The sequence below is a fragment of the Magnolia sinica genome, chromosome 19 (assembly GCF_029962835.1).
Source record: "Magnolia sinica isolate HGM2019 chromosome 19, MsV1, whole genome shotgun sequence".
NCBI lineage: Eukaryota > Viridiplantae > Streptophyta > Magnoliopsida > Magnoliales > Magnoliaceae > Magnolia > Magnolia sinica.
In genome coordinates, this window is record NC_080591.1 from 3,737,253 (window position 1) to 3,750,751 (window position 13,499).

Sequence of the window (13,499 nt, forward strand, 5' to 3'; positions counted from 1 at the left end):
ATCTTAAGTGGACCATACCATAAGAAATAGGGATGATTAAATACCCACCATTATCAGCATGGACAGTTCTGATAATCGGAAATATCAGCATGTGGGCCCAACTAAGCCGCGACACATACAAGATCTGCAGGCCACATGCAAAACTAAAGTAACTCCTAATTATTTAGAATTTTTTAATTTCCAAAAATCTAAAATTCGTGACCTTAATCCTATCTATAAGCCTTAATTGTCACGTGAGTTTCACGTAACTATCAATAGTACGTGTATATGTCTCACGTGTGTATGTATACTACCATCGAAACTAGATTGAGATGGGAGTCTCTCTCTATAAATCCGACAGCTCTTGCTCTTTTTCTTCATATATCTATCTCTCACACAAACGTTCATGGATAAGAATACCAGCAACACCCAAGAAGTTGAGGTGAGGAAAGGGCCATGGACAATGGAAGAAGATCTGATACTGATAAACTACATAGCTAACCATGGTGAAGGCGTCTGGAACTCACTGGCTCGATCTGCAGGTGACTTCTTCATGGCGATTCTCTTCATCGTTGGAAGATCATTTAGTTACTGATCTGAACATAATTTTCTTTTTCTTTTTTTCTTTTTTTATTTCTTTGTTCTTTCATAGGCCTTAAACGCACCGGGAAGAGCTGCCGGCTCCGTTGGCTCAACTACCTTAGGCCTGACGTCAGGCGGGGGAACATCACACCAGAAGAACAGCTCTTGATCATGGAGCTTCATGCTAGGTGGGGAAACAGGTGAGACCCTTCTTACAAATGGGTCGGATTTGGCTCTCACCATTGATGGTAGATAAGAAAAAGAAATATATATATATATATATATATATATATTCGAATTGAAATATTTTAGCCTTCTTATTATTGGAGAGTATGTCCAACGGTCATATTCAAAAGGAAAAAGTTCACAACTTTAGATTTTTTTTTTGTTTAGTCATCCCCATCTATGATGAGGCCCATCAAATAAACGGATTGGATCATTGAAAGATGATCCCAGATTCAGAGGCTAAACTTCCAACGAGTCTATAATAGAAATACATCTGGATGTATTTTAGCAAACCTCTGTGAAGCGTGTTTGTATTTTGTTAAGAAATAACACTTACAGTGTGAGTTGGTTGCAATTTTGTTAAATTGTAGCAACTCATTGGCTATATACGTGCGTGCGTGCGTGTAGGTTAATCCAGGCAATCTGTGTTGTGGGACCTATTGGAAAGCATCGGCAATCACTCTGATGGGATGATCTTAACCATCCAATTGGTCACCATCAAATCAGCCGTTAAAAAGAAAATTATCCACCATCCAAAATCAGCAGGCACAATCAGACGCTAAGATCACCATATCAGCATGAATTTTGGGTGGTGCTCCGTCCATGATGAGGCCCACAATCTGGACGGTCTAGATTCATCTACATGTATGCTGCTTGTTGGGTAGATGGTGCATCAAATTCAAGCCTATGTGGAAAGAAATTGCATTGAGCCATGCCATTGAATTCCCATGCATCTCAAACTGACTGGCATAAAATGTACATGGGTGCATCTCTATATCTGCAGGCCACTTGATCTACATGTCTTGAGCCTGTGACCTTAATTTTCGTACTTTTCTTTCTCTCTCTTGCACTTTTTATAGAAGAAGCTTCTCTATCTGAAGAGATTCTCATTTCCTACATGCTTGAGGAATGTTACCTGTGCTTGCTAGCGTGGATTGGAAGGGAGAGCTTACGGCACGTGTGCCAGCGTTGCACACGTTTGTGAGATCTGGGCTGTTTTCAGGTGAGGCCCATGGCTAAGATACGGTGACCCAAAAAATTAGGCCGTCCACTCATCACCACATGCATGTGTGAAATATGGATGGTTAGAAAATTGTCTGATGATCCTTATCTAATGCATGCGCATGCGTGTGGCCTAGCTGATGAGTGGATGTTCTTGTTGGGCCTACCTGATGGACGGTCCAGATCTCGTAGATAAGAAACGTGTTTGAGATGGTTTATCCCTATTTCTGAAACCATTCTCCTGTATAACACATTAGAATTTCTCTTCTTCTTGATAGTTACACGTGCACATGACTACTCTGATAGTTGCACCACCATATTCTAGATGGTGGTGACTCATCCAGCTTACAGGTGGCATACTTGGACATTAACCCTGGCCGTCCAGATCTTGGATAGACCAAAGTGCACTGTTGGAATGACTCTAACCATGTACGTATCACGGTTAAAATAAAATATCTGGTGGTCCCAATTCAACAGACAAGATCAATGGCTAAGATCATCCTAACCGATGTTAGTTTCCATGTATGCTCCATCCTCATTGGTGTCCACAATTTGGACAGTGCATATTCTTATAGAAATATATCACATGTAGTGTTTACATGTGGTTAGGCCAGCCTCAGACCACGTGACTGATTGGCACACGTGTACGCATTTTCCACTCTTAAATATTTCAACCTTTGGATTTCAGACTTGGCCCTTGTTGTTTGAGTTCGGTACGCGTCCATTTCCTGTACCTGTTTTGTTTCATTTCATTTTCTTCTTTTTCCCTATCTTTTTAATTTTTTTTCATTTTAAAAATATTTCACTTCATTTTTTCCAATTTAATATATTTTTCTTCCCTTCAAAGCATTTATTTTTATTTCTTTTTTATTTATGGAACTTTAAAAAATTATAAATTTCGCGATAAAATCCCAATGTATATTAGGAGGTATATATGTACATACAGGCATACCATCTACACGCCACATATGTGACAGCTTTGCAAATAGGTGCAATATCCAAGCCGTCCATCTGGTGATAGGATCTCAAAGATGTTTAGTCCGCTCGGGCCATGATGTTTAAGAAAGCCAACAGCGTACAAAAATTCGGCTAAGTTTTCTTCAGCCGTGTATCTTTTGCAAACTGTGGCCCATCTACTTAGTGAAACCACCTGATTCTTCGGCCAATTCATCTATAAGGAAGCACAATCTTGATGGACGGGCTGGATCATATAACTATATGCCATGCAGGCACAAGTGGTAGCGTGTAGATGAACTGCCTTGTCCAAGCGTGTGGAAGCAGCAAAGCTCTACGTTTTAGTTGAAAGCCACGTGACCTCCATGCAAGGTTAGTTACTAGCCTTGCGTGCATGGAATGCATGATTGGTCGCAATACACAGTATCCTCGGGTTTTCAGTTTGTACATGTAACTGGGCCCACGTTCCAGTCATCTAGATCGTTGGTCTAATGAGATCCGCCAAGATGGCCCATGCCCCCAGCCACTAATATTGACCCTTCTTCCAGTTGAACGTGGAGTTGCTGTATCTTCTTCATGGCCGTTCATTTTGAGGCCTGATCAAAGAGTCATCTCATAGAATTTTGGTTTGTGTTCGATCCAAGGTGGGGCTCAACAGAACCATTGGTCTAGATCACTGGACTGTCGGCCTATTTGTACAAATAGAAACCTGAATACCATATGTGGCTTTCGTGGAGAGTTGTACAGTTCCTCCTCCCCGGTATTGGAGTCCAAGGCACACATGGTTATCCAATTGGTGGTGGGGCCCATCAATGGCGAGCCGCTGTACAGAAAGCAATCCAACTGAGGAATCTCAGCCATTCGGTTCTCAGAAATTTTACCTATGAAGGTGCTTTTTTTTTCTTTTTTTTTTTCACCATCCATCCATATGCCACAAATCGGACAGCTAGGATTATGTGTTCAATGTGATTTTTGCACCACGTGCCTTCCAAGATAGGACCCACGAGTTGGACGATCCAGATTATCCAACCATAGAACCAGAAGTGCAAAGAAAAAGGTGCCCACCACGAATCACTGTGGGTGTAGATCATGCAAATGGTTGTTCTCTAAGTATAATTATAGATAAAATAATAGATAATTTATATCAATAGCCGCTTTCAAGCATGTTTTTCTTTCATCATGTTTTCCTTCCCATGCACCTAGTTGCATTTGGACATATGTACAATCCATGTCACCAATCGGGACCGTCCATTTGGCCCGACCAACTCTTCATGGGATACCTTTTTTGAATAAATATCATACTGATCGGGTAAACTGTCCAGTCAGTGGCATGCAAAAATGGATGGACAGGATATATGATTCGTAGAAGATGGATCCAGTCACAGATGTTTAGGACCATCTGATTGCTGTCATTTTTGCACAATAATGGAAGAAGCATGGACCAGACCTAATGGACGGTCCAGATAGGTTACATGGAACTGATAGAACATATACATTACAGGTAACATTTATTAACTCCTTTATCTTTTTTTTAAAAAAAATTCTATCATTATCATTCATGCAGAATTTAAACCTCTATCTATCTTTAAAGGGGAGAAAAAAAAAGCCTCTGATACTAATTAGTTGGACAGCTAAGTTACCAACCGGCTGGTGGATACATACAAACGTGTATGTTTGCATGACATCAAACAAACGTGTGATGTTTATATGACATCTAACCGATCAAAAAGGTTGGCCCCACCATAAAGACATCTGGTACAAAAATCAGCAGCCTGATGCACTCATTAAGGCCACACTCATACTTTAGAGTACATCAACAGATGACCACTGATTTTTCTGGTATGGCCCACATGATGAGTGGAAATGAACATTAGCAATGTACCCACTTTGTTAGGATCATCCCATCAGTGTGATTCTTGCATAATGGCACCAAGTAGTATGGGATGAATGGACGATGCAGATTGCTGATCATAAATGTATCATTTAGGAGCTTTGGCAAGATTGCCAACATCAACAGGCCCCACTTTGTTCAGATGATGCTAACCCTTCAAATCAATGGTTTTTTTTTTTTTTAAGGGACAGTTTTAACAAAATGACCAACATTATCATTTTCACTATATGTAATTATAAATGATATAATTATCATTTCACTTCAACAATCATGAGTACTTTAAGGAGTGGATTTGTAAATTAAATAATAATGAAACATTTGATGGACAACTAATTTGTGAACTTTTAGGACCTTCCTCTCATTCTCCTTTCATATCCTTCAAAACTAATTATTAAAGTCCATCAATTTATCTTTATTTTGGATTAATTGTAATCAGCTTTGAATGATCTCTTTCTTGGTTATATCCTTTCTAATCTTTTACATCCATCTCAACATCCTCATTCCTACAATATTAATTATCTACATGGGTCACTTCTTACTTGACCAATCTTCTTCTCCATTTAGAATTGCTGGTTAGATATTCTACTAATTTTATTAGAATACAACAATCCTAAAGTACTTCATAAGTTATGCCTCTTCTAAGGAAGCAAAGGAAGATGTGATGATTTATTTCAGAAAATTTCCAATAAAAAGTACTTACTATTCTTTCTTTTCTATCCAAAAGATCATAACCACTACCTACATTCAATGAAATTGTGTACCATAAATGCGAAACTAATGACCAGACTTAGCAATCCATGAAAAGACATCATACTCCCTTGGGAAAGGAAAAAAATGATTTATTGCAAAGGGATATTAAAAAAATGATTTATTGCAAAGGAATAAGAATATCAGATTCCTACCAAGATAACTAAAACTTCCAAAAATCTTAGCAAACCTAAAAAAGGATTATCTCTACTTCCTCCACCTAACTCTAATTCTATCTGAAACATCACCATCAATTTCTACTTCTTCTGAATTATGAAGCCAAGGTAATAAAATGCATAGTTTAAAGTCTCCAACCCATCAATTTTAACTAGAACTTCAACCCTTCACTTATTCCTACTAATTATGTTGCACTCTATAGAAAATTTTTTATTTTATCGTCCACAGATAATTAGTAGTTACATTTCTTAATAATATGAATAAGCATATATTTATTAACTTAGTGTTTGCTTTGTGCTTACACTCGTTTGATTTTTTTAGATGGTCGAAAATTGCGAGGCATCTTCCGGGAAGAACCGATAATGAAATAAAGAATTACTGGAGAACAAGGATCCAGAAGCAAATTAAGCAGGCCGAACCTTTCGCCAACCAGAATTGCACGCTCGCGCACGATGCAAGCACAAGTCATGCTTGTGGTGCCAAAGACGAAGTCGATCCATATTCGCCAGCATACGCTATGAGCAATCCTGAGCCGTTTGCAACTCCTTTGCCCACTGAATCCAACGATTGCTTCTGGAGCATGGAGGATCTCTGGTTCCCCCAGCTGTTTAATGGAGATTAAATAAAATTGGCTTTTCTATTCTCGTGGGATTGTTCTCCATAATGATTTTAGCTGTATAACCTAGTAATTGTGGTGTGTGGTACTACAGAAGAACGCTTAATTAAGTATAGATTTGTTATAAATGAAGATGTTTTACTTATTTACATTCCACCTTAATATTGCTCAGAGAAACCACATATGAGTGCGATTGCAAGCTATTTGAAAAGATTGGAAATCGATACTTCAAATCCTCAGTCACAGACGAACAACTAATTTAGGTAAAACCCGAATCTAGTCCTAGTGATACGTCATATAAAGCCGATGATTTTTACTTAATTAAGTACATTGTGCTTCTATGATTCAAGCATGTTATTCAATGATCATGATGTGATGGTGGACACTTTCAAGTGAAAGAATGGTGTCAGCGCTCTTTTGCTTTATCACAAAACTATGCCATAAATATAAGTAGAATTATTTGTACTTAATCTCATGTCTATGGAGTGTCATTAGCTTCATATAAAATAGCTTAAATGATTGTACATTAAAGGAATTTTTTATCAATTCATGGTTTGGTGGTAGAATAATCATGTCTTGAGGTGGTACATGTCAAACCTATGATTTGAGTGAGATCATTTGCAGTCCATCGATCTTGATGGTGTGGCCACCTGATGAGTGGACTAACCTGATTTTAGCACTGGGCATGCAATCATCATTGTGGGACGCACCTTTTGTATGGGCTTGCACATGCATGTGATTCTTTGGTGGGAAAGATGGGGTTACACACTAGCTATATATCATGCCTGCGGTTGTAGCTGTTTTGAACACCATGTCCATAGCTCCTCCATGGCTTGGCCTAGAGCTAAGAATCATCTTGATGAGAAAATCCTAACCATAAAATAAATTAAACTTTTCTCATTACATATGAGTCATGGCTTTACTTTTGTCTCCTAGTGATCATTTGTGGGCCACATGATAAAGGCTTGGGTTTGTCCCTAGAATGTGATGACTTGTTTGTGGTCCATTCACTAAAGGACCCATCTAGCAAATCCACGGCCTAAATCTCGATAAGTATGCCACATGTTCATGAAGAATACAGAACCACGGTTGCACCATGCTGCTAGACCAAGTGCTTCCAATCACATACATACATATATCCGTACATACATACATGCATACATACCTATATCTACAACAGATATACCCATTATCTACAACCACCATCATTGATTTGCATACAAATCCATTCTCGATCTAGGGAAGCCAAAATGCAATGTGGGTGTGTACACGGATTAATCAGTATATATAGGTACAGATATCATTAAACATGCATACGTACGTACATGCAAGAGGTTTTCTCGCAGTACCTATTCATTTCCAGCAAAATCATGTTATAATAATAATCGTAGTAGTAATAATAATAATAATACATTAACAATACATCCGGTGATCTTATCATCCAACCAATTGATTGCACGGTTTTTCTTACGTATAATAGTGTAGACATAGAAAACTTACATGCACATGCATGCATGTTTACATGCATATATATGAAATGAACAAGAGCTTTGATTGGACCCCTTTGGATATGCACATGGTATTGGATGTAATATAACAATTAAAGGTTTGTTAGTCTTAAACGTTTCTCTCCAATTGTTGTAGCTAGGCTTACCTGATTTACATAATCGAATCATAAATAAGCAACACCCAGATCCATAGCCCAACTGGCAGACTGAGTGGAGATACCTCGTTTCAACACTTGAGGTCTTGGCATCGATCCCTAGCGGGGGTGGCTAACATGGAGTGTGTGTACTAACAAGCTAACCCAAAAAAAAAAAAAAAAAATCATATAATTAAGCAACGATGGGTTCCTTAACGGTTAGTAGTTGATTTAAAATTCAACCGTTTCTAGCATCAAATCCAATCAAAGATCAATGCAATATCCTTTTCAGCAATGAGATTCAATGCCAGCCTTCCATACATATATGAGCATGACCATGGCTAAAGAGATTAGCCCACAGGCATGCATCTGCGCCACACACAAGCACATGCACGCACTCATGCATGTCTCACAGCCAACCAAAAGGTCCAGACAAATGGACATGTGCCAATTAAAATGATCTTTCTGGTAATGAATAGCCCTTCTTTCCATTGCATTCTTTTTATGTAGATGGACGTGTCACTTAGATATTGACATGATCCTAACACACATATACTAGTGGAAGAGGGTCCAAATAGACACTGAAAATAACATGTGATCACATGGTAGCCTTTTGTGATCTTTTTCTTCTGCCCCAAGCAAAAGGGTTATGGGCACGAATCCCAGCACATGTTTGTCTTTCGACATGGTTGCATTAAAACTACATTTGGATCATATTGCCACGTGGTTATCTCTCGTTCGTAGAGAAGTTAGGCCATTGACGTGGACTAGGTTTGCATGCATGGTGTTCGGGTTGGCCGTGGGAGTTGAGCAAAACCCAAGTAAAAGGTTTGCATGACTACATCACGAGTTGTTGGGACCTTAGCCATTGGATAGGAGTCTTTTTCAAAGATCCAAACCTTTCATATTGTGGGTCTCACGTTGTAGGAGTAACCCAATAAAATTCCCACGTTGAAATGGTTCATCCCTTCGATAGTCGAAGGTTAGGTAAATCGATTATTTTCAAAAGTTGAATGATTAGAGGGTTATATTATCCAATTTAAGGGTTGTGATCTTTTGACTATCCCTCATCAAAGGTGAGGTCCACCATATAAACAGTATGGATCATTGAAAGATGACTCTAAATCCAAAGGCTAGTCCCTACCAATCCATGTCAATACGTTATGGATGTATTTCAGCAAAAACCTTCCACGTGAAAAGCATTGTCTCAGTTTAAGATAGAGGAGTCCCACAGAATCAGATGTGAAATATTTCCTGATGATCGCCCAAGTGGGGTCCACGGACTTAGTGATCCAGATGTTGATCCGGTGGACCCCACGTCGGATGGATGACACATTCCAACAAAATCATCTAGACCCTAAAATCCTATACGATCTATCTTGTATCGTTTTCTAGATTATTGTATTTTACATGAATGATTCAATTTGGATGAATTTTGGACAACCCTTCATCTATGGTGGGGCTCATCAGATCAAACAATTCGGATCATCGACCGGTGGACCCCACCTAAACGAACTGGGCCACTAGGACACTATCCCGGCCTAATCTCTTCAGGACCCAATAATGCCTCCTGAGAGAAAAACGTGTTAAATGCATTAAAGGGTCGTTAGTCACCTCCCACATATTCAGGACAAGGTGGGCCACCACACGCATAAATGGGTGAATAACACACGTTGGTTTTTCATGTTCTCTTTGGATTTGTATGCCTTATATGGAAAAAAAACGCCTTTGGTCACTTGCACCTGTGGATGCCAAAATCACACGACGGAAACTCATGAAACGTGATCTTCTTTGTTACTCTTGCAGCGCATGATCATACTTAATGCACAGGCACCCACAACTCAACTTAAACCAACTAAACTGTAGGACCCATAATCAATAAGCTCTGATTCGTGGACACTTTTTCGTTGAAATAAGACCATTTGATATCTTTCATCTTCAACCGTCCATTGAATGCCCATCAATCGGACAGCTGGACAATTGAGTAATCTTAGCTTTTGGTTCATGATACAACTAATCAGGGATTCATAATTTAGACTGTTTAATTTGAATTACTTGTATGCTAGTTATTCACTTGCTAAGTGTTTTATAAGTGCCTGAGTATCATCCATGACAGTCTGCCAGAGTATCAAAAGATCAAAGCTTTTATGGCAAGGAGGAATGAAAGGGCCTTTTAAGTACAAAAAGAAAGGAGGGACATTTTGCACACGTGAAGAAAAGAGAGAGAGAGGCATGAGAAGAGTCGGCAAGGAAGCTATATGGCACGTTGGTACGATAGAAGAGTATAGTTGGCCATGTAGCAGTGGGCCCACTTGCATCCATCTGTTTGGGCCCACCTGTAGAGACTTTTCTTATGATCTGAACCGTACATGTTCTTGGCATATTGTGGAAGGGCATGTGGTTTAATTCCTGCCCCAAAAAAGGGGGCAATTTTCTTTCAGAAATTAACATTCGGATGTAGATATCAACGGTTAGGATGATGAGTTCAGAGTGGGTTTCTTGCTTTGGTCCGTTTAGGATGGTTACCAGAACTTGGATGGTTCAGATCATTGGAACATGTGGGCCTTGATGGCAACACATGATGGTGATCCTTAGCCCAACTTAAGACAAAACGAGCTCATGATAGAAATACCCGCATTCAAAGGGGAAACGATGAGAAATTGACGGTTGGGATTGTCCTGTTAGTGAGATTTTTTAGCCCGGAGATCATTTTGTTGTCCTGAATGAGGATCCGGCGTGTGTCGCTGTACACTGGGGGCCACATATTGAGTTGTCCCTGATCAGAACCGTCCACATTGTCGATTTTATGCCATAAGAGCCACTGGGACAAAACTTAGCGTGAATGGATGATTTTGACCGTCAATGTGTGTAGGTGAATTTGGAACAATAAAAAGAAATCTTTCAATGGCTCACATTCAACTCTAAAAATCAAAAGTTTAGATTCATCACTGAAGGGTTGTAGTGGGAAAATCAATTATCTATTGAAATAAGGAGAACATGGACGTTTCAAATCATCAGACCATCTCATCATGTGGGCTCCAAGTAGTTGGCGATGCACGCTCTATCGTGAGTCACGGCACTTGGAACTGATAGTTTAAAGAGTAACATTCCACCGTACAAATGGAGGGTCTTGGGCTGGGCTTGAGCCCTGGTCATCAAGTGTCAGGAAATCCTGGGCGCGGCCCATTTAAAATTCCAGCTAATTGTTCTATTACTGAGATTTTTTGAACCATGAGGCGTGCAAAAAAAATCCATGCGTCCCGTGTAGCATGGATGGGGTTGCATCATCTCTTTTTTTAATCCCATTGGACGGTTTCCTTCGATGATTTTGATATTCTGGGAAATATTATAGGATTTCAATGGAGACCGTAGGATCCGGCCTTGGTGGCCCACCAAATACGCGACATGTAACGCTAATGATGTGAAAGATTTTTTGGGTTTCCATGTCATTGAAGTATTTTTCAGTCGAATGATATCCCTATCAAATGTTGACATTGGATGTAACCGTCTTTTGCAAGCCACTGATTGGATGGCTGGGATCAACTGTAGGGGAGGGCCCACCATATGAATGGCTTGAATTACCACACTGGTATCATTGCTGGGTTGATCAAACAATATCATCTCGCTTATATCCATCATCATAACAGATAAATGGCGTTTTTTTTTTTGAACTTTTAAAGAAATCGACCGTGGCCCACACACCTCAGTGTTGGGCTGCAATTTTTGAATAGTAACCCTTGTTGTCTTTCAAAAATTAAAACTACTTTTTAGATTGTTTTATCAAAATTCAAGATTAATTAGGCTATGAAAACCACGAAAGTTTACTGAAATCCATATAATAGTTGATGTTGATTTTTCATAAAAGAAGAGAAGAAAACAATGTTTGGTGTGGGCGAGGTCAGTTAAAGCATATTTGGCACATGAACCATTCTTGGGTGAGTTGTAGAGCTGGTTTGATCAATTGAGGCTAGCTGTATATGGGTTTGGCTGCTGGATAAGTTACATGATTGCCACAACGCAGCTGTGGAAATGTTGTAAAATAAAATAAAATAAAATATGTTTAAAAAATTAGATTTAAAAATAAGAAAAAACTTGTTTTTGTCTTGTGATTTTTATATTAGGTTTAGTCTTATATTTTAAAAGATGAGAAAATTAAACATTTATATTAGAATTTTTAACTATTATTTATATTGGGAACAAAGGGTATAAGTAACCCACTTGCATGCATGCACAGGCTACAGTGCGGTGTGATGTGGTGTCTTTAAGTTGTCTTATTTTGTTTTTTGTTTTTTCTACATTAATGATATCTCATATGTGTTTGCATAGGTAGAGAGCCAGCAGCACTAACACAACAATAAATGAGCCAACATACACCGACATGTGATTGCTGGCTGCCTGCATGCACCTTGAGCCCAGCGGATACAATTATTTTCTTTATAAAGGCTTCTCATTCTTTTATTCCAATTAAAATAAATAAATAAATAAATAAATCTATCCTTATTACTCTTCTCTATTTTTTTTTTATAGGTTTTTCTCTCTTCATTCTTTTAACTGGGCAAATCCATAAGAGCAAGCTTAAGTTCATGTTGTTAAGAATACGTGTGAATGAAAGTAAATGAATGTTTATAATATACTTAATCTTAAGTTAAGGTTAGCTTCATGGCTTAATATAGCTAAAATCTATTTCAACACTGAGATCATGGGATCAAGCTCCCATGTGGTGTGAGTGTGTGTAAATTTATTTATTTTTTTAAAGAGTTTGTAACTTTCCAAAATAATAAACTTCTCAAAAATAACACATTAACTAAAAATAATAAAGGACATTTAAAACTAACTGAAACTCTTCCAAATTACTCACAAAGATGACTTTAAGCTATTATAGACCGGCCCTCTAAACTCTAGGGCAACCCCGAAATAGGAATAGTCATAATTTAGTAGAAAAATAATAAATTTTAACCTTAAACTTAATTTTGACCCTGAAAAGATTGATTTTGTCGGATCTTTCTAGAGACGGTAACGTGTAATAGTAGGTTGTAGATCTCTTTGATAGCTTTCCAAAGACACATCATACCTACGATTTTGTATCTGGTCGCAGAGTTATAGCCATCGAAAGTTATATTGCTTGTTCCCTTACATAACCTGACATTAGCTATTAAAGGCAGGCCCATTTCTCTGTGGACCTCTAGAACTGGGAATTTTTGAGCCCATAGGCTGTGGGTTTAGGCCCAAATACAGCCAGTTATAGGTGGGCCACACTAACAATTGGGCTCCCAGCCTAATGAAAAATCCTTCTATGAATCAAAGGCCATGATGGCCTTTCAGTGGATTTGTTATAGCCAAACCCCAACCCACATAAACAATCACACATGAAAACACATGTATGATATACTGCTACAATTCAATGTGAATCTAGCGATTACTGTTTGCTTTTTGCTGGTATTAGATGTCTTAATCATCAAACACTAGAGCCATCAACTTGCTTGGTGGGCTCAATTCCGGCCCGATTGAAAGACGAGAAATGCTTAGTAGCAGAGTCTTTGGTCCGGATCGTTCAACATTATTTACACGCCCAAGTAATGGGCCCTCATGGTTAGTGAGCCCCACTTGCTTTCGCCTATTTGAAGTGGTAAGGTCACTTTTCATCGCATTTTAATGTTGAATGGGCGTGAAATTCCTTTATGGGC

At 38.7% G+C, this 13,499-nt stretch overlaps 1 protein-coding gene across 1 annotated transcript; it reads left to right on the forward strand.

The window, feature by feature from the left end:
• Positions 1-343: 343 nt before the first annotated feature.
• On the forward strand, positions 344-6,329 carry LOC131235409 (MYB-like transcription factor EOBI). Its single transcript, XM_058232587.1, has 3 exons — positions 344-521; positions 632-761; positions 5,879-6,329. Exons 1-3 carry the CDS (start codon positions 386-388, stop codon positions 6,177-6,179), a joined length of 567 nt encoding a protein of 188 aa, XP_058088570.1. The 5' UTR covers positions 344-385; the 3' UTR covers positions 6,180-6,329.
• Positions 6,330-13,499: the final 7,170 nt, after the last annotated feature.